The following is a 21,681-nucleotide window of genomic DNA, read 5'->3' on the forward strand; positions in this document are numbered from 1 at the left end:
CCTTCGTGTTGTCTGTAAACTTGGCCACTGAATGCAAATTATGAAATTGAATCTTTACTCCAAGCTATTAGAAGTGTAAAAATACTTCACTATAGTGTTAATCTGAAAAAGAACTGAAGGCAAGATTTTTCCCCTGAGGTTGGTTGACATTAGAGCTAGAGGTCATTGGTTTAACATGAAAGGTGAAATATTTAAGGGGAATCTGAGGGGAAACTACTTTCACCAGAGGTAAGTGTCAGTGTCAAATGAACTGCCAACAGAATAGGTAAATGTGAGTTCATTCTAACATTCCAGATGAATTTTGATAGGGACCTGGATGAGAGAGAGGTGAGGAGGATTATGGTTTGAGTGCAGGTAGATGGAGCAAAGCAGAAAACTAGGCCATAGGCCTGTTTATATGTTGTAGTCCTCTGGGTCTAACAGATTGAAGTACTCTATTTTTGTCAATGCTACATTTTCAAGAGTCATTTTATAGAAGACAACTACCGGTCTTTCTATTGAAACTAGGAATTAGTAGTGCAATATATTCATATTTTCCCTGAACAATTGGTTGAATAATTCTTAATAACAAAATAACAATCTTACTGTAATGATAGTGGCTTTGCTTTTGCCCAGAAGGGTTTATAAGGAATTTCGTTACTTCAAGTTATGTTGGATATTGTTTTATGAAGGTTGGAAAAGGATTATGCTAAGTCAATTGGAAGCTTCTGATGTTAACCAAAGATTGTATCCTGTTCAAGTAATTTGTCATGCCCTTTGTATCATTAATTATAACATCAAATGTTTGGATTTTTTTGTAAGTGTGCAAGAAATTAAGATGCATATAAAATATGTAAAGTTTTTGCTTTTATATTTGAACATCTGCTAAATATGATTAATGTAGATCACTGGAAATCCTAGAATGACATTTAATGGGATCCTCCTTGATCTGCAAAGGAGGCTCGGATTGTTATGTTAATCAAGATTTCTGGTATTAATGCCTTAATCTCATTACCAAATGTGGATGATTTGCAAATTGTTATGATTTTGAAAATATTTTTTGTAAGCTGTCGTTACTGAATAGTTTATTCCTATGGTATAATTAATGTAATTAAAAAAAGTTAAGAAATTCAGATAATTTATCTCGAGCATTTCTTAATTATGTAAGTTTTACTTGTGTATATGGCTTTCAAAAGAGTAGTGGACAAAAGTTTTCTGGAAATCCTTGCATAATGCATGCCATAATTCTGTGTTTTATGATAGCTTTAATTTTGAGTTTAGTACTGATCACTTGGTTTGCCAACAGTCCTATATTGTATGGGATTTCTGTGTCAGGGAGACAAATTTTTAATACAGAATGTAGTTTTCCTGTAAAATCTGCAGAAGTTTTAGGAAGAATCCAAGAAGCCTTATTACTGTTGCAACTCCTTAAAATGATCTACTTTTGTCACCATCCAGTTAACTCTTATGATTTGGAGGATAGCTGTGGATGTTGCTGTTGATGGTTTCTTCACTGGAGTACTTGTGGGACTGTGTAACTGGTAGGAGGTGGGAAAATGGTAGCTCTCGATTTCAGTGTAGACCCTATTTGCTGACAGTCTTCCACAGGCTTCTCCAGTATCAACTGCAAAATTTAGTTCTTTTAATGTGTTGGTACAGGCACAATGGGCTGTAAGATTCTCATAGCCACCATCTTTGTGCTGCCCTCCCACACAATTTTAACAATTATTTGAGATGGGAATATGTGAATAATCTAGATGAAACTGAAGCACTGCTTTACGGGTGAATGCACAAGAATGTGTTCAGCTTGCTGACATGAAAGTGTTATCCTCTAACGTGAACAATTTACTGTTTCAGAGGGGATAAAGTTTATTTTTCTGTATCTGGCATGACTAATGGTCAAATCTCTCAATATAATGGGTTGATCCTTTATGATTTTTTTGTACTTTTGACATGCTTTTATACAATTAAATTTGTGACTTTGCCCACAATTTGTAGTTGAAAACAATATTGGTAACCTTTAACCCTTCTCAAAATCATTGCTTTACTATTATTTTAAACAGAGGTAGGATTTTTTTCTTGCAACCTCAATTCTTGAACTATCTGATTTTGCCTTGTATGTTCCAATGTACCACCAAAACCTTCACTTTCTTCAAGGTGGTCACATTTCATTAAATGTGACAGCTATCCTATGAATCCCATGCAGTGTTTTTTTTTCTTATACAATGCTATATATTGTAAAAGAAAAACAGTTTTGTCTGGGAGATGTAGTAGTTAAATCTGTTGCAGTGAACTGTATTTCACTTCAAAGCAACATGTGCAAGCAACAACCCTGTGCATGCTCAGTGATCTGATAGGGGAGCACCATGGAGGTGGAATGGTAGTGCCAAAGATTATGGTGGTGTGCTGCACAGTGCATTTCTTCATCCTGTGAAGAAGGCTCAGCTTCTCAGAAGAGCCGTTGAAACTGTAGCATACAGGTTCCAAGACAGGAAGTACAATGTCAGACTAACCAGTAAACAGCCAGTTATTGCTGTTGTCAACCAGTCAAGCGAAAATAAATTTATTATTGAATTACATACGGCTACAAGAAAAAATTTATGAACCCTTTGAAACTACATGGTTTTCTACATTAGTTATTCATAAAATGTGGTCTGATCTTCATCCAAGTCACAACAATAGGCAAACACAATCTGCTTTAACGAATAACACTCAATTGTAGTGTTCATGTCTTTATTGGACACATTGTTTAATTATTCACAGTCCAGACTGCGGGAGAAAATGTGAACCCGTGTATTTAATAACTGGTAGAACCTCCTTTAGCACCAATAACCCCCACCAAACATTTCCTGTAACTGATAATCAGACTTGCACAATGGCAAGGAGGAACTTTAGACCATTTCTCCAATCAAAACTGCTTCAGTTCATCAATACTTCTGGGATACAGCATCTCAGTTGGGTTAAGGTCTGGACTCTGACTTGGCCATTCCAAAACACTTTTTTTCTTTTTAAACCATTCTGTTGATTCTGTTTCAGATCATTCTCTTGTTCCATCATCCAATCTCCATTAAGCTTCAGGTGTCGGACCGCTACCCTGACATTCTCCTGTGAAATGTCTTAATACAATTTAGAATTCATTGTTCCCTCAGTGATTGCAAGCTGTCCAGGCCCTGGCACAGCAAAGCAGCCCCAAACCGTGATGCGACTTCCATCATGCTTCACAGTTGGGATGAGGTTTTGGTGTTGGTGTGCATTTTTGCCAAAAAGTTCAACTTTTGTCTAGTTGCTCTACAGAACATTGTCTCAGAAGCGTTGTACAATATCTTTTTCAAACTTGAGACACGCAGCAATGTTTGTTTGACTTTTTTCGGTGAGCTATAGTTTCCTCCTCTAGTGATTATCTGTGGGTCTTTTGCTGTATCCTTGGGTTCTTATTTCCCTCCTTCAGCATTGCCCTTTGTGCTCCTGGTGTGATCTTTGCAGTATGCTCATTCCTAGGGAGAGTAGCAACAGTACTCAATTTCCTCCATTTGTACAATAATTTTTCTTCTGTGGACTGATGAACACTAGGGTCTTTAGAAATGGTTTTGTTGCCTCTTCCTACTTTGTGCATTTCTACAATTCTTCAAAGGTCCCCTGTAAGTTGTTTTGATCGAGGCATGGTACACATAAACGGATCTTTCTTGAGAAGAACAGGTTCTGTCAGTAAGTTGACATTGTCCTTTTTTATAGGGCAGGGCACCACGACTACCCACACTCCAATCTCATTGATTGGAGCACCTGACTCCAATTAGCTTTTGTAGAAGGCATTATCCCAGAGGTTCACATATTAAATAGTGTACTCTATTGAATAAGTACAATGTTTGTGTGTTTAGTTTAGGCAGATTGTGTCTATTATTGTGCCTTAGACAAAGGTCAGACCACATTTTGAGTAATTAATGAAGAAAACCAGGTAATTGCAAAGGGTTCACAAACTTTATCTTGCAACTGTATGTTACCTTGATTCATTTTCTTGCAGGCATTTACAGGAAAATAATGATATTTATGAAAAGAACTATATATAAAGACTGACAAAATAAAGTGCAGAAGACATTGTACAAAAAATACTGAAAACATGGTATGTAGAGTCTTTGAAAGTGAGTGTAGTTTGTGGACTCAGTTCAGTGTTGTGGTGAATGAAGCTATCTGTGTTGGTTTAAAAGCTTGATAGTTGTCGGGTAATAACTGTTGCCCTCCTGTCAGCTTGAACCAGTCTGACCATTCTTTTCTGACCTCATTTTACAAGGCAGTTTCACCCAGAGAACTGCCACTCCATGGATACATTTTTGTTTATCACACCATTCTCTAAACTCAAGAGATTTCATGAAAATCCCACATAATCAACAGTTTTTAAAAAAAATTTTTTTATTAGTTTTTCAAAACATTTTACAAATTAAAAACCCCAAATCCCAATGAGGAGCATTAATACAGTGCAAAATTAAGCATACAATAACAATATGCTACAAAGGAAGAGAATTTAACAAAAAAGCACCTAAATTAAAGACAAGTAAGCTTAGTGTCCTCCCCAAGCCCAACAACACAAGAAAAAAAACTCCAGACCGACCACAGCACAATATAAAGAGTATAGGTCAGGACAGTCAAACTCCCAGACTGTGAATACACTTAGCAACAGAGGATAATAATGCCTACTACCAGGAAAAAAAAGGGAGCTGAAAGCAAGGGACTGAAAAGAAGAAAAAAAAAGAAAAAAAAACCCTAGTCAAGAGGAAGGTTATGAAAGTACTCGATAAAAGGTCCCCAGACCTTATGGAACTTTAGATCCAAATTAAGAACTGAATAATGAATTTTTTCGAGGTCCAAGCAGGCCATAATATCTTTAAGCCATTGCGCATGAGTGGGCGGGGCAACATCTCTCCATCTAAGGAGGATCAAGCTTCTAGCCAGGAGAGAGGCAAAGGATAGTATTCGGCATTTGGTCGGACCCAGACATAAATCTGTCTCGCCCCAAAAACCGAACAGAGCAATTAAGGGGTTTGGTTCTAGGTGCTGATTCAGAATACCCGATAACATAGTGAAGACATCTTTCCAGAATTTCTCCAAGCTAGGACAGAGCCAGTACATATGGAGGAGAGAGGCCACGCCCCTCTTGCATTTATCACAGAGCGGACTAATGCCAGGGTAGAATCGAGATAGTTTAGATTTAGACATATGGGCTCTATGAACAATCTTAAACTGTAAGAGGCAATGGCGAGCACAAAGGGAGGTTGAGTTGACCGATTTGAAAACTGAGTCCCAGCTCTCCTCAGATAAGGAGATATTTAAGTCCTGCTCCCAGGCCATTTTAATTTTATCCACAGGGGCCCGTCGTAAGGCTGCTAGTTTATCTCGGATAATTGAAATTAAACCTTTACCTAGTGGATTAATGGAAAGAAATAGGTCCATAGCATTTTTCGCAGGCATTTCAGGAAAGTTAGGAATTAAAGGAGCAGTAAAGTGTCGGATTTGGAGATATCTGAAAAAGTGAGCGTTAGGCAGGTTGAACTTAACGGAGAGCTGCTGAAAAGAAGCGAAGCGATTATTAATGAAGAGATCTTCAAAATGTCTAATGCCCTTCCTGTACCAAACATGGAATGCTGAATCGTACGTAGTAGGTAAAAAAAAAAGGTGATTATGTGCGACAGGGCTAGAAACGGAAAACCCCTGGAAACCATAGCATTTCCAGAACTGAGCCCATATACGCAAAGTGTGTCTAACAAGAGGAATAGCTATTGATCTGGGCAGACTGCTAGGGAGTGCAGAGCCAAGAAGTGCAGATATAGATCATTCTTTTTTTTTAATTTTTTTATTAGTTTTTCAAAACATTTTACAAAATTAAAAACCCCAAATCCCAGTGGGGAGCATTAATACAGTGCAAAATTAAGCATACAATAACAATATGCTACAAACGAAGATAATTTAATAAAAAAGCACCTAAATTAAAGACAAGTGAGCTTAGTGTCCTCCCCAATCCCCACAACACAAGAAAAAAACAACAACTCCAGACCAACCACCACACAATATAGAGAGTATAAGTCAGGACAGTCAAACTTCCAGACTCTGAATACACTTAGTAACAGAGGATAATAATGCCTACTACCAGAAAAAAAAGAAAAAGGGAGCTGAAAGCAAGGGACCGAAAAGAAGAAAAAAAAAGAAAAAAAAAACTCTAGTCAAGAGGAAGGTTATGAAAGTACTCGATAAAAGGTCCCCAGACCTTATGGAACTTTAGATCCGAATTAAGAACTGAATAATGAATTTTTTCGAGGTCCAAGCAGGCCATAATGTCGTTAAGCCATTGCGCATGAGTGGGCGGGGCAACATCTCTCCATCTGAGGAGGATCAAGTGTCTCGCCAAGAGAGAGGCAAAGGATAATATTCGGCATTTGGTCGGATCCAGACATAGATCTGTCTCGCCCCAAAAACCGAACAGAGCAATTAAGGGGTTTGGTTCTAGGTGCTGATTCAGAATACACGATAACATAGTGAAGACATCTTTCCAGAATTTCTCCAAGCTAGGACAGAACCAGTACATGTGGATGAGAGAGGCCACGCCCCTCTTGCATTTATCACAGAGCGGACTAATGCCAGGGTAGAATCGAGATAGTTTAGATTTAGACATATAGGCTCTATGAACAGTCTTAAACTGTAAGAGGCAATGGCGAGCACAAAGGGAGGTTGAGTTGACCGATTTGAAAACTGAGTCCCAGCTCTCCTCGGATAAGGAGATATTTAAGTCCTGCTCCCAGGCCATTTAAATTTTATCCACAGGGGCCCGTCGTAAGGCTGCTAGTTTATCTCGGATAATTGAAATTAAACCTTTACCTGGTGGATTAATGGAAAGAAATAGGTCCATAGCATTTTTCGCAGGCATTTCAGGAAAGTTAGGAATTAAAGGAGCAGTAAAGTGTCGGATTTGGAGATATCTGAAAAAGTGAGCGTTAGGCAGGTTGAACTTAACGGAGAGCTGCTGAAAAGAAGCGAAGCGATTATTAATGAAGAGATCTTCAAAATGTCTAATGCCCTTCCTGTACCAAACATGGAATGCTGAATCGTACGTAGTAGGTAAAAAAAAAAAGGTGATTATGTGCGACAGGGCTAGAAACGGAAAACCCCTGGAAACCATGGCATTTCCTGAACTGAGCCCATATACGCAAAGTGTGTCTGACCAGAGGATTAGCTATTGATCTGGGCAGACTGCTAGGGAGTGCAGAGCCAAGAAGTGCAGATATAGATAATTCTTTAGTGGAGCTCAACTCCATTGCCACCCAGTTAGGGCACTCGGGTTGACCGTGGAAGAAAGACCAGAAGGCAGCACAACGTATATTAGCTGCCCAATAATATAAGCGAAAGTTAGGTAAAGCCATGCCATCCTCTTTGTTAGATTTTTGGAGGTGGATTTTATTAATTCTAGAGCGCTTATTCTGCCACAGATATGACAAAATAATAGAGTCTAAGGAATCAAAAAAAGATTTAGGAATAAAAATTGGGATAGATTGAAATAAGTATAAAAATTTGGGAAGAACATACATTTTCTTCATTGGGAAGAACATAAGGAGAAGGTGGGAGTGGAGGATGCTATCACGTATTTGCTGCACAAATCACTCTCTCACCTAGATGTGGTTAGTTGTGCTGTGAGGATTACATTCCTTGACTTCTCTAGTGCCTTTAACACCATCCAGCCCAAGATCTTAAGGCACAAACTAACGGAGATGGGAGTAGACTCTCACATGGTGGATTGGATAGTGGACTACTTGACAGATAGACCTCAGTATGTGCGGTTGGGAGACTGTAGGTCTGACACGGTGGTCAGCAGCACAGGAGCGCCGCAGGGAACCGTACTCTCTCTGGTCCTGTTCACCCTGTACACATCAGACTTCCAATATAACTCGGAGTCCTGCCATGTGCAGAAGTTCGCTGATGACACGGCCATAGTGGGGTGTGTCAGGAATGGACAGGAGGAGGAGTATAGGAAATTGATACAGGACTTTGTGATATGGTGCAACTCAAACTACCTGCGTCTCAATATCACCAAGACCAAGGAGATGGTGGTGGACTTTAGGAGATCTAGGCCTCATATGGAGCCAGTGATCATTAATGGAGAATGTGTGGAGCAGGTTAAGACCTACAAGTATCTAGGAGTACAGTTAGACGAGAAGCTAGACTGGACTGCCAACACAGATGCCTTGTGCAGGAAGGCACAGAGTCGACTGTACTTCCTTAGAAGGTTGGCGTCATTCAATGTCTGTAGTGAGATGCTGAAGATGTTCTATAGGTCAGTTGTGGAGAGCGCCCTCTTCTTTGTGGTGGCGTGTTGGGGAGGAAGCATTAAGAAGAGGGGCGCCTCACGTCTTAATAAGCTGGTAAGGAAGGCGGGCTCTGTCGTGGGCAAAGTACTGGAGAGTTTAACATCGGTAGCTGAGCGAAGGGCACTGAGTAGGCTACGGTCAATTATGGAAAACTCTGAACATCCTCTACATAGCACCATCCAGAGACAGAGAAGCAGTTTCAGCGACAGGTTACTATCGATGCAATGCTCCTCAGACAGGATGAAGAGGTCAATACTCCCCAATGCCATTAGGCTTTACAATTCTACCGCCAGGACAAGAACTTTTTAAAAGCTATTATTAATGCTTTTTGAGATAGTGATTTAGATGCATATCATATTTTTTTTTACTGAGTTAAGTATTGTATGTAATTAGTTTTGCTACAACAAGTGTATGGGACATTGGAAAAAAGTTGAATTTCCCCATGGGGATGAATAAAGTATCTATCTATCTATCTATCTATCTATCTTTTAACAACATTAATACGACCTACCAAGGACATAGATAGAGGTGACCATTGTACCAGACTCTGTTTTATAGCATATGAAAGATAAAGTTTTCACGAAAGAGATCTTTAAACTTCCTTGTGACTGTAATTCCAAGATAAGTAAATTGATTATGGACTACTTTAAAAGGGAGATCACGAAATATTAGTTCTTGTGCTTCTTTATTAATTGGGAAAAGTTCACTCTTATGTAAGTTGAGTTTATATCCAGAGATCTGGCTAAACTGGTCAAGAAGTGAAAACATTAGAGGTAAGGATGTAGACGGATTTGAGAGAAAGAGTAATAAGTCATCAGCATAGAGAGAAACTTTATGCTCAACACCCCCTCTCCAAATCCCGGTCAATTCAGGACAATTTCGAAATGCTATCGCTAGAGGTTCTATAGCCAAATCAAAGAGAAAGGGACTTAAGGGGCATCGCTGACGGGTGCCACGTTTGAGATTAAATACTTGGGATTTCTGAAAATTAGTTAGAACAGAAGCGTAGGACACAGGTACAGCAATAGGATCCAAGAGATGAAACTTTGGCCGAGGTCAAATTTTTCTAAGACTGCAAAAAGGTAGTTCCACTCTATACGGTCAAATGCTTTCTCCGCATCAAGGGAGATAACACATTCAGGAGTCCCAGTTGGAACTGAGTATAAAATATTAAATAGACGCCGAATGTTAAAAAAAGGGAGATGGTTTTTAATAAAGCCTGTTTGGTCATCAGAGATAATGGAGGGAATAATGGTTTCTAATCTATGAGCCAACACTTTAGCTAAGATCTTTACATCAACATTGAGCAGAGAGATCGGCCTGTACGAGGAACACTCTGTTGGGTCTTTGCCCTTTTTTAAAAGAAGAATAATAGATGCCTCATTGAAAGAGGGTGGCAATTTGCCGTAATTAAATGAGTCAGATAATACTGAAAGTAACTGAGGAGAAAGAAGTGAGGAGAATGATTTATAAAATTCCACAGGGAACCCATCAGATCCAGGAGATTTCCCTGAGGACAGTGCAGAAATTGCAAAAGATATCTCTTCTGGTGATATAGGCGCATTGAGATTCATTTGGAATCAAATGAAAGTGAGGGGATATTCAGATTCTGTAAAAATTGATCCACAGAGATATTGTCATTCAGGGATTCAGAGGAATAAAGCCGAGAATAAAAATTTTTAAATGCGTCATTAATTTCTAAATGATCCGATGTAAAGTCTCAGTTCTCCTTCCGGATCTTTGTAATATGTTGTTTGGCTTTGGAACGCCTCAGCTGATTGGCTAGGAATTTACCAGACTTATCCCCATGAATGTAAAAGTGGCTCTTGCTTTTGAGAAGTTGGCGTTCGACAGGTTGAGTGGACAGAAGGTTAAATTTAGTTTGGAGTTCAACGCGCTTCTTGTATAATTCAGGGTTCTTAGTTTGGGCATATAATTGATCCACATCTTTAATCTGGTTAATGAGGTCTGCTCGATCTGCACGGGATCTTCTATTGAGATTTGCTGTGTAAGAGATTGTTTGACCCCTCAGATATACTTTCATGGCATCCCAGACAATCTGGGATGGCACTTCAGGTGATGTATTAGTGTTAAAATAAAAGGTTATCTGGTCCTTAATAAATTTTACGAAATCATCATCCGATAGTAAAGTTGAATCGAACCGCCAGTGTTTGTTCCTCTGAGGGAGACCAGGAAAGTTCAGAGAGAGGGTAATTGGGGCATGGTCAGAGATCAGTATACTCTGATAGTCACAAGAGTGGGCAAATGGGATAAGTTGGTTATCGAGTAAGAAGTAGTCAATTCTAGTGAAGGTATGGTGAACATGTGAGGAAAAAAGAATAATCTCTCTCCATAGGATGGAGGAAATGCCATATATCAGAGATACCAAAATTAGAGAGAAACGATTGAATAGCTAAGGCAGATTTAGTAGGTGATCTGGTATCCAACCAACAGTTGAAGTCACCACCCAATATAAGAGAGTATGAGTTTAAGTCTGGTAGTGAGGAAAAAAACCGTTCAAAAAAGTTAACATCATCAAAGTTGGGGGCATACAGGTTTGCTAGTGCAACTTTAGTGTTATATAGTTTACCAGAAACAATAATAAAACAGCCATTTGTATCAGGTATTTTATTATGGAGTTCAAAAGGAATATTTGAGTTAATAAGAATGGAAACTCCCCTGGCTTTAGCGGCAAAGGATGAATGAAAATGCTGACCCGCCCACTTTGACAGAAGCTGGGAGTTATCAAAACAACGAATATGAGTTTCTTGGAGGAAAGCAATGTCAGCTTTGAGTTGTTTAATATGTGCGAATACCTTCCTCCTTTTAACAGGGTGGTTCAGTCCCTTTACATTCCAGCTCACGAATTTAAGTGCACTAGCCATTATCAATTACTAATGCATAAAAGGCAGCAGGCATATAAAAAATCAAGCAGTACAATAGCAGTCTGGGAGCAGAGATGTAAATATAGATTCGTAAGGTCAAAATATAAACATGTCCTAAGCAATAAAGAGATGTTGGAACTGGAAAATCCACCCCACCTGCACAACCCAAAACTAGACGGCTACCAAAACAAGTAGCTAGCTCTACCAAAAAAATTAACCCAAATACAACTTCCAGATCTGTGTCATTAACAACAGTTCCGTATAAATACTATAGCAAATAATAACTAGTTTATGCACTAGAAAACATAACTACAGATTAGAACACCTTCTGCAGAAATATACAACTTAATACAGAGAAAATCGGAAGAAAACCAAAACTAACCTACCTGCGAAAAATTATAGAAGAATAAAGTAAGAGAAAGGGGAAAAAAAAAGTAAGAAGGAAAAAGAAAAAAGAAGGGGAAGGGGAAAATTATAAATTCAAGATGAGTATTTATCAACCATTTACAGAGAAAAATTCAGAGATTAGAAAAAAGGGGTGAAGAGAAGAAAAAGATAAAATAAATAAATATTTAAAGCAAAGGAAAAATAAATCAGCAGTTGAACTGTGAACCGACAAACAGGGAGGCCTTCACTAAAGACTTCGAACCTCCAAAACAAGTTAGAATTAGTTGTAGAACTCTGTAGGTAAAGTTATACAAGAATAAAGATAGGTTACACACACACCAAATCCCGGGAGAGATTGTCAACAGCCCTTAAAGTTTCAATGAATAATGTCTGAGTGATTCAAGTGAATTCCGAGTCCAGAGAAAGTAATTTTACTACGAGGAGTACTTATCCACCATTTTAGGAGGTCCGATCAGATTCCGAAGATGACTGGATAGCCGGAAGACTTGCCACAAACGCTTCAGCTTCCTTTGCTGATTTGAACCACTTGAATTCCCCGGTATTAAACTTTATTCGTAGCTCAGCAGGGTTACGAAGGGAAGGTTTGAAACCACGATCAAAAAGCACTTTCATTGCGCCTTTAAACTCAGCGCGCATCTTTAAGGTCTGGGGTGCAAAATCTTCCACAAAGCGAATGGTTGTATCCTGGAAAGAAAAAGAGCCTCTGCGACGTGCCTCCACAATCAGACTGTGTTTTACCTGGTATTGATGGAAACACAAGATTACTGGTCGCGGACGGGAACCCAGAATTCCGGGGGGAACGTAAACTCTGTGGGCCCGTTCGAGTTCGTGCGGCTTCGGAAGCAAATCTTTCCCGAATAACTCACAGAGAAACTCGGCGAAAAACTTCACGGTTGGTCCCTTTTCAGTTGCCTCTGGTAATCCCAGAATTCTGATGTTGCAGAATCTGCTACGATTTTCGAGATCCACCATTTTGGAAAGAAGTTTGTTAGATTTTTCCTCTAAGCTGGAACAGAGAGTCTCCAAGTATCGAACACGACTTTCTAAATCTTCAGAAGTTGAATCGATGCGAGATAAGTGTTCAGCATGTTTGTCCACTTTATCGTTGATCCGATCCAGTTTGTCTTCTAACTGTTTGAAAGCGGTTTTAAATTCCTTTAAGATTTCGTCTCAGAGCTTTCCCAGCGCAACCATCGTCTCGTCCGACGCGGTCATGGCTTCTTTTCTCCCGGATTTAGAACTCTTGCTAGACATTGTAGGTTAGATATATTCACAGGCAAGTAAGAGATACCAAAATAATTGCTAACTAAGGTTTAAAAAATGGAGACATTTAGTGCAAAGGTAGCGACAGTAACCGAACAAAAGTTCGGAGCAGCTAAACAATCGCCATCTTACCGGAAGTCCCATAGATTATTCTTTAGTGGAGCTCAACTCCATTGCCACCCAGTTAGGGCACTCGGGTTGACCGTGGAAGAAAGACCAGAAGGTAGCACAACGTATATTAGCTGCCCAATAATATAAGCGAAAGTTAGGTAAAGCCATGCCACCCTCTTTTTTAGATTTTTGGAGGTGGATTTTAATCAACAGTTTTTTGAGACACTCAAGCCACCCCGTCTGGGCCCCAACAATCATTCCACCATCAGTCTCTTGGAACACATTTCTTCCCCATTCTGATATTTGGTCTGAACAATAACAGAACCTCTTGGCCATGCTTGCATGCTTTTATGCATTGAGTTGCTGTCATAAGATTGGCTGATTAGTTTTGAATTAATGAGCAGATGTACCAAATAGTAGCCACTGGGGGTACCTGTACTGGAAAGTTGGGTTAACTAGGGGATAGGCAGCACAGTACTGAGTTTTTTTTTGGTGACCAAGAATGTCGAAGAGGGCAGGATAGTAGATGTGGTCTATGTGAATTTCAGTACAGCCTTCATTTTTCTATGTGGTAGACTGTTCTGGAAGGGTAGATTGCATTGGCTCGACTGTAGGAAGTGAAGGGTGATAATGGAAGATTGTTGTTCTTGACAAATGTGCATTGGCCCTTTGTCATCTATATCAATGATTTAGATAAGAATGTACAAGGCTTAGTTAATATTTTGCAGATTACACTTAATAGGTGGGATAGAGGACAGTGAAGAAAGTTGACAAAAATTACTGGAGGATCTCGATCAGCTCAGTAAATGTGCCATAGAATGACGGTAATTTAATTCAGATAAGTACAAGGTGTTGCATTTTGGAAAGATAAATCATGGTAGGACTTTGACAGTTAACAGCATGGCCCTGAGTTTGTTGCAGAATAAAGGGATTTTGAAATTCAAGTACATGGGTTCTTAGAAGTGGAGTTCTAGGTAGACAGGATGGTGAAGGCTTTTGACATTCTGGCAAAAATGAAGTTGATTATAAATGTTGGAAGGTCATGGTGCAGTTATACAAGCTGGTGGTGAGGCTGCACTTGGAGTATTGTATTCGGTTTTTGCAACCTTGCTGTAGGAAGCATGTTATTAAACTAGAATGGGTGTGTTAAAAAAAATTACAAGAATGGCTGTGATTCAATACTGTAAAAGGACTGAATGGAATAGAGTTCACAGCGACTGAACTGTAGAGCCAGACTCAAAAGTAAAAGAGGGTGGGGGAGAAGAGGTGTTGTGGTGATAGGGGATACAATAATCAGGAGAGCAGATGGGTGATTCTGTGGGCGTGTAAGAGACATCTAGATGGTACGTTGCTTCTCAGGTGCCAGAGTCAGGGACATCTAAGATTTTGTCTACAGCATTCTAATGGGGGGGGGGGGGGGGGAGAGGATGAGCAACCAGAAGCTGTGGTGCACACTTGCACCAATGACATTGGTAAGAAAAAGATGAGGTCTTGGAAGAGAGAGTATAGGGAGCTGGGTAGGAAGCTGAAAGCAGGACCTTGAATAGTAAAAACACGAATGTAACACTCACCCAACAGGCTGGTATATGACTAGGGGAAAATGAGATCCAGCCACACACCACCCCCACCTCCCGTACGCGCAGGTGCTGTGGGAATCAAGTTTATGCCTCGCGCACGCACACAGTATCAAATTCACACCAGATACCGTTATGAAATACTTTAAAGATTTTACTAAAACTTAGAGTACTAGGCAATACAATATATATGAAAGAAAAGAAAAAGCAAAAGGTGCCAACTTAGTCAGTTCAGTCAGTTTAGTGCACATCGTTGGAGCTCAACCATCGAACCATTCGACCCCTCGTCACTTTCCTCCGACCTCCACGTCTTCGCACCTGGGACCACCCGGGTGGTCGACCGAGCAGTGCAGCGCACGTCCGCCTTCCTCGGCGTCGTCTTCCCGACTCCCCTGAAAACCTGCAAAAACCCCCCCAAGCTCCCAGCCTCACAAGACAAAATAACATTCCCCATTGGTTAACAAATGAATACAATCCCCATATCAGCAAGACAAAAGCTAAACAACTGCGAGAGAAACATGCCACTGCTATCCTGGAAAAGTTAGAGCCACAGCTAGAAATTAAGAAGGTTATCCTTTCCTTTGGAATAAACAACAGGTCCCATAAACCATAAAACTTATCAGACAAAGAAGCATTCCTACTCTTAACAAACCAAAGAAGCCATTTTGAGTAACATACACAGGACATTGTACACGAAGATCTGCAGGTGCTGGAAATCTAAACAACACACAAAATGCTGGAGGAACTCAGCAGGTCAGACAGAATCTATAGAAAGTAAACAGTTGACATTTCAGGACCTGATGAAGGGTCTCTCCCTGAAATGTTGACTGTTTATTCTTTTTCTATGGATGCTGCCTCCAGCTTTTTATGTGTGTTACCTTGCGAAGTAAGCTCTGGATTACAAGCTGTGCCATGTGCTCGTGAGGGTAATAATGCAATGATTCGGTAGATGAATGTGTGTCAGAGCAGGGGCATGATTTCAGATTTGCAGATCGCTGGGATTTTGGGGAATGTATAACTTGCACCTGAACTAGAGAGGGACCAATATACTTGCTAGCAGATTTGCAAGAGCTGTTTGGGAAGGTTTAAATTAGTTTCACATGCACTGGGAACCAGAGTAATTGGTCAGAGAAGTTGGTGTATGGGTTGTTGCAGCATATAGAGCATATATGTCAAACTCAAGGCCCGTGGACCAAATCCGGCCCACGGTGGAATTATCTTTGGCCCGCGAGATAATATCTAATTACTATTAAAGCTGGCCCCAGTAATCGAAGCGCCTATGGCGTATGATATGGCAAATGCTGAGTTTATTCAGGTACCAGGTTTTCAGGGTTTTTAGTGTTTATTCGGCAGTCTTGCTCGGCAGTCTTCTTCATAAGAAACGGAATTTGTAAAGTGAAACACTTTGTAGTTATAGCAGAGACTGAGACACATGAGAGCAGGCTGAAAAAACGGAGGCAACGAAAGCTGCGTTCGCACGCGTCCGACTGATCCGGCCCGCATGAAGCTGCATTTTGCTCAATCCGGCCCGTGACCTAAAATGAGTTTGACACCCCTGAATTATAGAGGGACTGTGAGGCAGGATAGGCAAAGTTGCAGTTATTGGATAGGTTGAAGTGTGGGTTTTAATGCAAGAAGTATCTGGGAAAAAGTTGATGAACTTGGAGCATAGGTGGGTACATGGAGCTATAAAGCTGTGGCCATACGAAGATGAAGCTGTCACAGGCACAGGAATTGCTACTGGATCTTCTGGGGTGCAGATTTTCAAAAAGGGCAGGGAAGGGAGTAAGAGGTGGGGGAGTGACATTGCTAATCAGGGATAGTATCACTGCGGCAGAAAAAGAGGCTATTGTGGAGGGATTGTCTGCTAAGTCGGTGTGGGTGAAGTCAAACAAAAAGAGAGCAATCACTAATGGGAGTATTCTACAGACCACCAGTAGCAACAGAGACATTCAGAAACAGATCGGGAAGCAGATTTTGAAAAGGTGCAAAATCAACAGGGTTTTTGTCATGGGTGACTTCAATTTCCCTAACATTGATCGGCACCTCCTTAGTGCAAAAGGTTTAAAGGAGCAGAATTGAAGTCTATCCAGGAAGGATTCATGATACAATATGCAGATAGGCTGACTGGAGGAGCGGCCATACTGAATCTGATACCAGGGATTGAACAAGGTCAGTGATGGATCTTTCAGTAAAGTTGGAGATAGTGACCACAACTTCCTGACATTTATCATGGTCTTGGAGAGGGATAGGAGTGGAAGGTATGAGAAAGTATTTAATTGGAGGAGAAATTATGATACAATTAAGCAGGAACTTGGGAGCATAGATTGGAACAGATGTACTCAAGGAATTGCAGGACTGAAATGTGAAGTTGTTTTAGGGAGAACTTGCATGAGGTTGGGTTAGGTTGTTTTGAAACATGTTTGGTAACTGGGAGATCTTCAGAAGTAAAATATTCTAAGCACAGAATATATACAGTAGGTTCCTGTTGGAATAAAAGTTGAGGCTAACCGGTTTAGGAAACTGGTTATCAAGGAATATTGAGGCCTGGTAACAAAAAAGTAAGAAGTTCATATAAGGAGTTGGCTGTTAGGATGAAATGAGGTACTTAACAAGTACAAGAAATGCAAAAATACTTGAGAAATCAGGAAATCTAAAAAAAGGATGAGGCTACTCTGGCAGACAGGGTGATTGAAAATCCCAAGGACTTCTATGGGTATAAGTGGTGAGGTCATGGATTATAGAAGAAGAAGAAGAGGTACTTGCTGTCTTCATGAGTTTGTGGATAAATCTCCATTGTGTCCCCTCGGATGTTGTGAGAGCTTAGTGCAGGGCCCTGGCAGGGATATTTAAAATGTCCTTAGCCATGAGTGACATGCCAAAGGTCTGAAAGATAGTTAATGTTGTGTTTTAAGAAAGGCTATAAAAACAAGCCAAGAGATTGTGGAACGGTAAATCTGACGTCAGTCATTGGAAAATGATTTGAAGTTATCATAAGAGACCTGTATAAGTATTTGAATAGACATGGCCTGATTAGGAATAGTCAACACGACTCTCCACAAAGAAGTTGTTGATGTGCAGTAGGAAGTAGTACAAGCATGTGTATAGGAAAGGTTTAGAATGATGTGGATCAAACACTGGGAAATAAGATTAGATTGGGTGAGTAGCTTGGTTTGAATGGACCAGTTAGGCCAATAGACCTGTTTCTGTGCTTTGTGACTATCACACTTGTCTTTGTGCTACCAGTTTTAGTGCAATTCATTCACTGGTTCCTGAAGAAATGATGATGAATCCTGGAAGCCTCTTTGACTCACTGTCAGTGACTATGGTGGTGAAGCATGAACCCATTTTTGTCACTGTAACAGTCCGGGGGGGTGGGGGGGGGAGAGAATGGAGCATCAGACATGTATATCCTTTGACTCTGTTCTCATTGCAAGCAACACACCTGGACATTAAGCTACAGTTCTTGATTTCCGCTAATTCTGTGATGTGCATATAGACAAAAGAATTTCCAGGTACTGAAAAATAACTAATGCTTATTAGTTAACCATCTCAAAACAGTTAAATCATCATCATTTTGCAGATGTTGTCATTTTCAGAATTGTGTGATTAACAAAGAGTTTGCTGTTGTGGCAAAAACTAATTCTAATAGAAATGAAACTTTGATAGGTTCAATTGTCAACCTAGTGCAACATCTAATTTCTACAGTTCCTGGAAAATTCTAAATCAGAAGATTTTTATATTTAGTATTATTTAAATTCTTGCCCCCAGGGCATTGCACAGCAATCAAGTTTCCAGTGACATATCAGAAAAAAGTTGGTACATGGAAGATTCATGGAAGATTAGTGTGATTTTAAACTAACATCCCTATAATTGCAGACTTACTGCTTTGCTGAAAGACTGTCACCTGCATAGTTGTTGATTGTCTTTTGGTAGTTACAGAAAATGCATTTGATTTGTACTGAATAATAGATTAAAATATTTTTTATTTTCTTTGAAGACTGTGAACCCGAAGAAGTGACTGACTGGTCTATGAATGAAAACTGTTCATTTTGTTGCATAAGGAGAGAAAAAGTCAAGGTAAGTCGAAAGCTGTGTGATTCCAAAGGAAAATTTAAGTTTGTCTCGATGAACTATATAACTTACGGCTTCTACATTTACTTGTTACATATCCATATTTTTGTATTCATGTTATTTTTGAACTAGGATTTTTGCAAAGAGCATGATCACAATCAACATTCAGTGATGGTTGTAGGAGGGAAAATTTGATCAGGTGAACTGCGTGCTTATAGTGTATGTTAAGTAAGTATTTCAAACAAGGACCAAAATGAGAAGCAAGGTAAAAAGGTCAGTAGGGTAAAAGTGAGGATAGAATGTGGCATTTTAAAAAAGTGAACATTAAAAGAGGTTTGATACTTGCCTATTACTCACATAGCAATGAAGATTATCAATAGATAAAAGCAGAATGTGTGGTTGGAAAACTTCAACTTTATAGCTTTTTTTTAAACCAATGAGAATGCTGCTGAAATCTCACTTGTAAAGGAGGTAGTAGACAAAATGAATGGAGAATAAATTGATAATAAATTCCAGTATTGCTCAAAGTTACTATAGAGTATGTTCTAAGTTATTGTAGGAAAAGAGGGTGAACAGTGAACATTTAGAAAAAGGCACAGCAGTGGAGGAATGCTGCATAATGGAAGTGTCAGTCTTTAGTCAACATTAACTGAATCCCAGCTTGAAACTTGAGTAGATGTTAGGAAATCACTGGTATTATTTGTTCATTACCAGCAATTTACCTAGCCAGTATTTCTTCCACAAAAATCACCGAATGCTGATTGTGAGACCTGCTCTTTTTAAATTAGCTGCTGAAATAGTTTGCATAAATTAGCGCTACATTTATTTGTTATGTGAATCTCAATTTTAAAAAGCTATATCACCTGGATTCGCACTGCATTAGTACAAGTGACCTACAAATTACTGCAATTTCTGTATCCAGTGAATGAAGTTTAAGATTATCTTTCACCCTTAAACTGGTGCACAGTACTGGGTGAGATTGGAAGCTGTTTTTGGTCTTTGCTTGTGCCTTCTGTATAAAGCCGGTAGTTACAAAGCTTTTTTTCTTGACAGTTGCTATGGTGGAATGAAATAAATTAATAAGTGAATGCATAGTCAGCATAGCTGCAGATTTTTTTGTTATAAGACATGGTATTTGCTAGCCCCTAATCCAGGGGTTCATTGCTTAATGTATTGGTCCGTGGCATAAAGTGGTTTGAGAACCTCTGCCCTAATCTGTTCACCGCTACATGCCACCTTGCTACTTTAATACTGAATATGTAAAAGTCTTTGGAAGTTTGGTAAGGGAAGACCAAACTGTATCATTATCCAGAACAGTAATTTCTGTATTTAGATTGCAAGTCAAGTTTGGGAATATTCATGATGTGCAGTGGTGTTAGAAAGTTTGTGAACCCTGTAGAATTTTCTCTATTTCCACATAAATATTACCTAAAATGCGATCAGATCTTCATTTAAGTCCTAAAACTAGATAGAGAACATAAATAAATAACACAAAAACATTATACTTGTTTGTTTATTTGGAAAAATTGTCCAATATTACATGTATTTATTGGAAAAAGTATGTGAACCTTTGCTTTCAGTAACTGGTGTGACCCCCTTGTAAAGCAGTAACTTCAACCAAATGTTTCCGGTAACAGTTGATCAGTCCTGCACATCGGCTTGGAGGAATTTTAGGCCACTCCTCCTTGCAAAACTGCTTCAACTCTGGGATGTTGGTGGGCTTCCTTACATGAACTGCTTGCTTCAGGTCCTTCCACAACATTTCTATAGGATTAAGGTCAGGACTTTGACTCAACCATTGCAAAACACATATTTTCTTCTTTTGAAACCCATTCTGTTGTTTTATTCTTGTCTTTCAGATTATTGTCTTATTGCATTATCCAACTTTTGTTAAGCTTCAGTTGATTGACTGCTACCCTGACATTCTCCAGTAAAATGTCTCAATACAATTTTGAATTCATTGTTCCCTCAACTATTGCAAGCTATCCTAGCCCTGAGGCAGCAAAGCAGCCCCAAACCATGATGCTGCTTGCACTGTGCTTCACAGATGAGATGAGGGTTTGGTGTTGTTGCGTAGTGCCCCTTTTCCTCCAAACGTAGCAATGTCTGTCCAGCTTTAAGGTAACCCATCCATTCTAGGCATTCCAAATAAGGTTGGCCTCGGGTCAAATTGTGAATAAAATTAAACAGGAAATAGCACACATTGTTGTAGGCAGTGAGAAAGTTTCAATAAATGCTTTTTAGCTAGTTTGGACCAGGTTGCAACTGGATCCAGAGTATTTGTAATTATACATTTTGTGAGAAATGAATTTGGTCCCTAGTAGAAACTATAAGAATAGTGCAAAAGCTGAATTCTTGAGAACAAGGAACAAGCTGTCAAGCAGTTGGGAGTGAAGTATACCACTGCCAAATGGGGAAAGACACTAGAGGATGAATTGGAGAAAACCAGTGAGAATTTTCAGTGGATTATAAATAAATAATCTGCTAAGTTTAGGGAAACAGTAACCACTTTTATTACATTTTTAAAAAATCAGATAATAAGAATGAGAAAGCAACTTTCCAAGATGAATTGAAAATAAAAATGATAAATGGGGAAATCATCATACAGATAATTACGGTTAATGTGAAGATCTCATTTGTAAAAGAAACTTTAGCCTTTACCATGGCACCTTTACAAGTAGAGATATTAATAAGCCAACACAGAGGGGTGATATTGACAAGAGCTGGAATTTACAAAGTGAAACAAATTATTTGGGGGAAAATACAAAACTGAAATTAGTTCAAATAAAAAAGATATAATTCAATCTCAGAATGAAGGAATAATAGATGCACTCAACACTTACGTTCTTGGAGTATGGTGGCATAACGAATGAACGAGCTCGAGCAAGGATGTAATGCTGCTGTGGAATTGAAAAATGAGAATCAGGCCATGACATGCATCCTAGAATTTTTGAAGTCGTATAGAAGGTGCGCAGGTTACTAAGAGAAGCAATAGCAATCTAAGTCTTAATTTTAAAGCAATAAATTGAACCTTCACAAACT

At 39.4% G+C, this 21,681-nt stretch overlaps 1 protein-coding gene across 10 annotated transcripts in view; it reads left to right on the forward strand.

Annotated features, from left to right (window-relative positions):
- lcorl (ligand dependent nuclear receptor corepressor-like) overlaps window positions 1–21,681 on the forward strand; it is a 139,722-nt gene that overhangs the window by 38,925 nt on the left and 79,116 nt on the right. For all 10 annotated transcript variants that reach the window (XM_073064929.1, XM_073064930.1, XM_073064931.1 and 7 more), the window contains one exon: window positions 18,566–18,645. In XM_073064929.1, the coding sequence (XP_072921030.1) occupies window positions 18,566–18,645 (80 nt within the window). The remainder of the gene's footprint in view (window positions 1–18,565; window positions 18,646–21,681) is intronic.

The sequence above is a fragment of the Hemitrygon akajei genome, chromosome 13 (genome assembly GCF_048418815.1).
Source record: "Hemitrygon akajei chromosome 13, sHemAka1.3, whole genome shotgun sequence".
NCBI classification, from domain to species: domain Eukaryota; kingdom Metazoa; phylum Chordata; class Chondrichthyes; order Myliobatiformes; family Dasyatidae; genus Hemitrygon; species Hemitrygon akajei.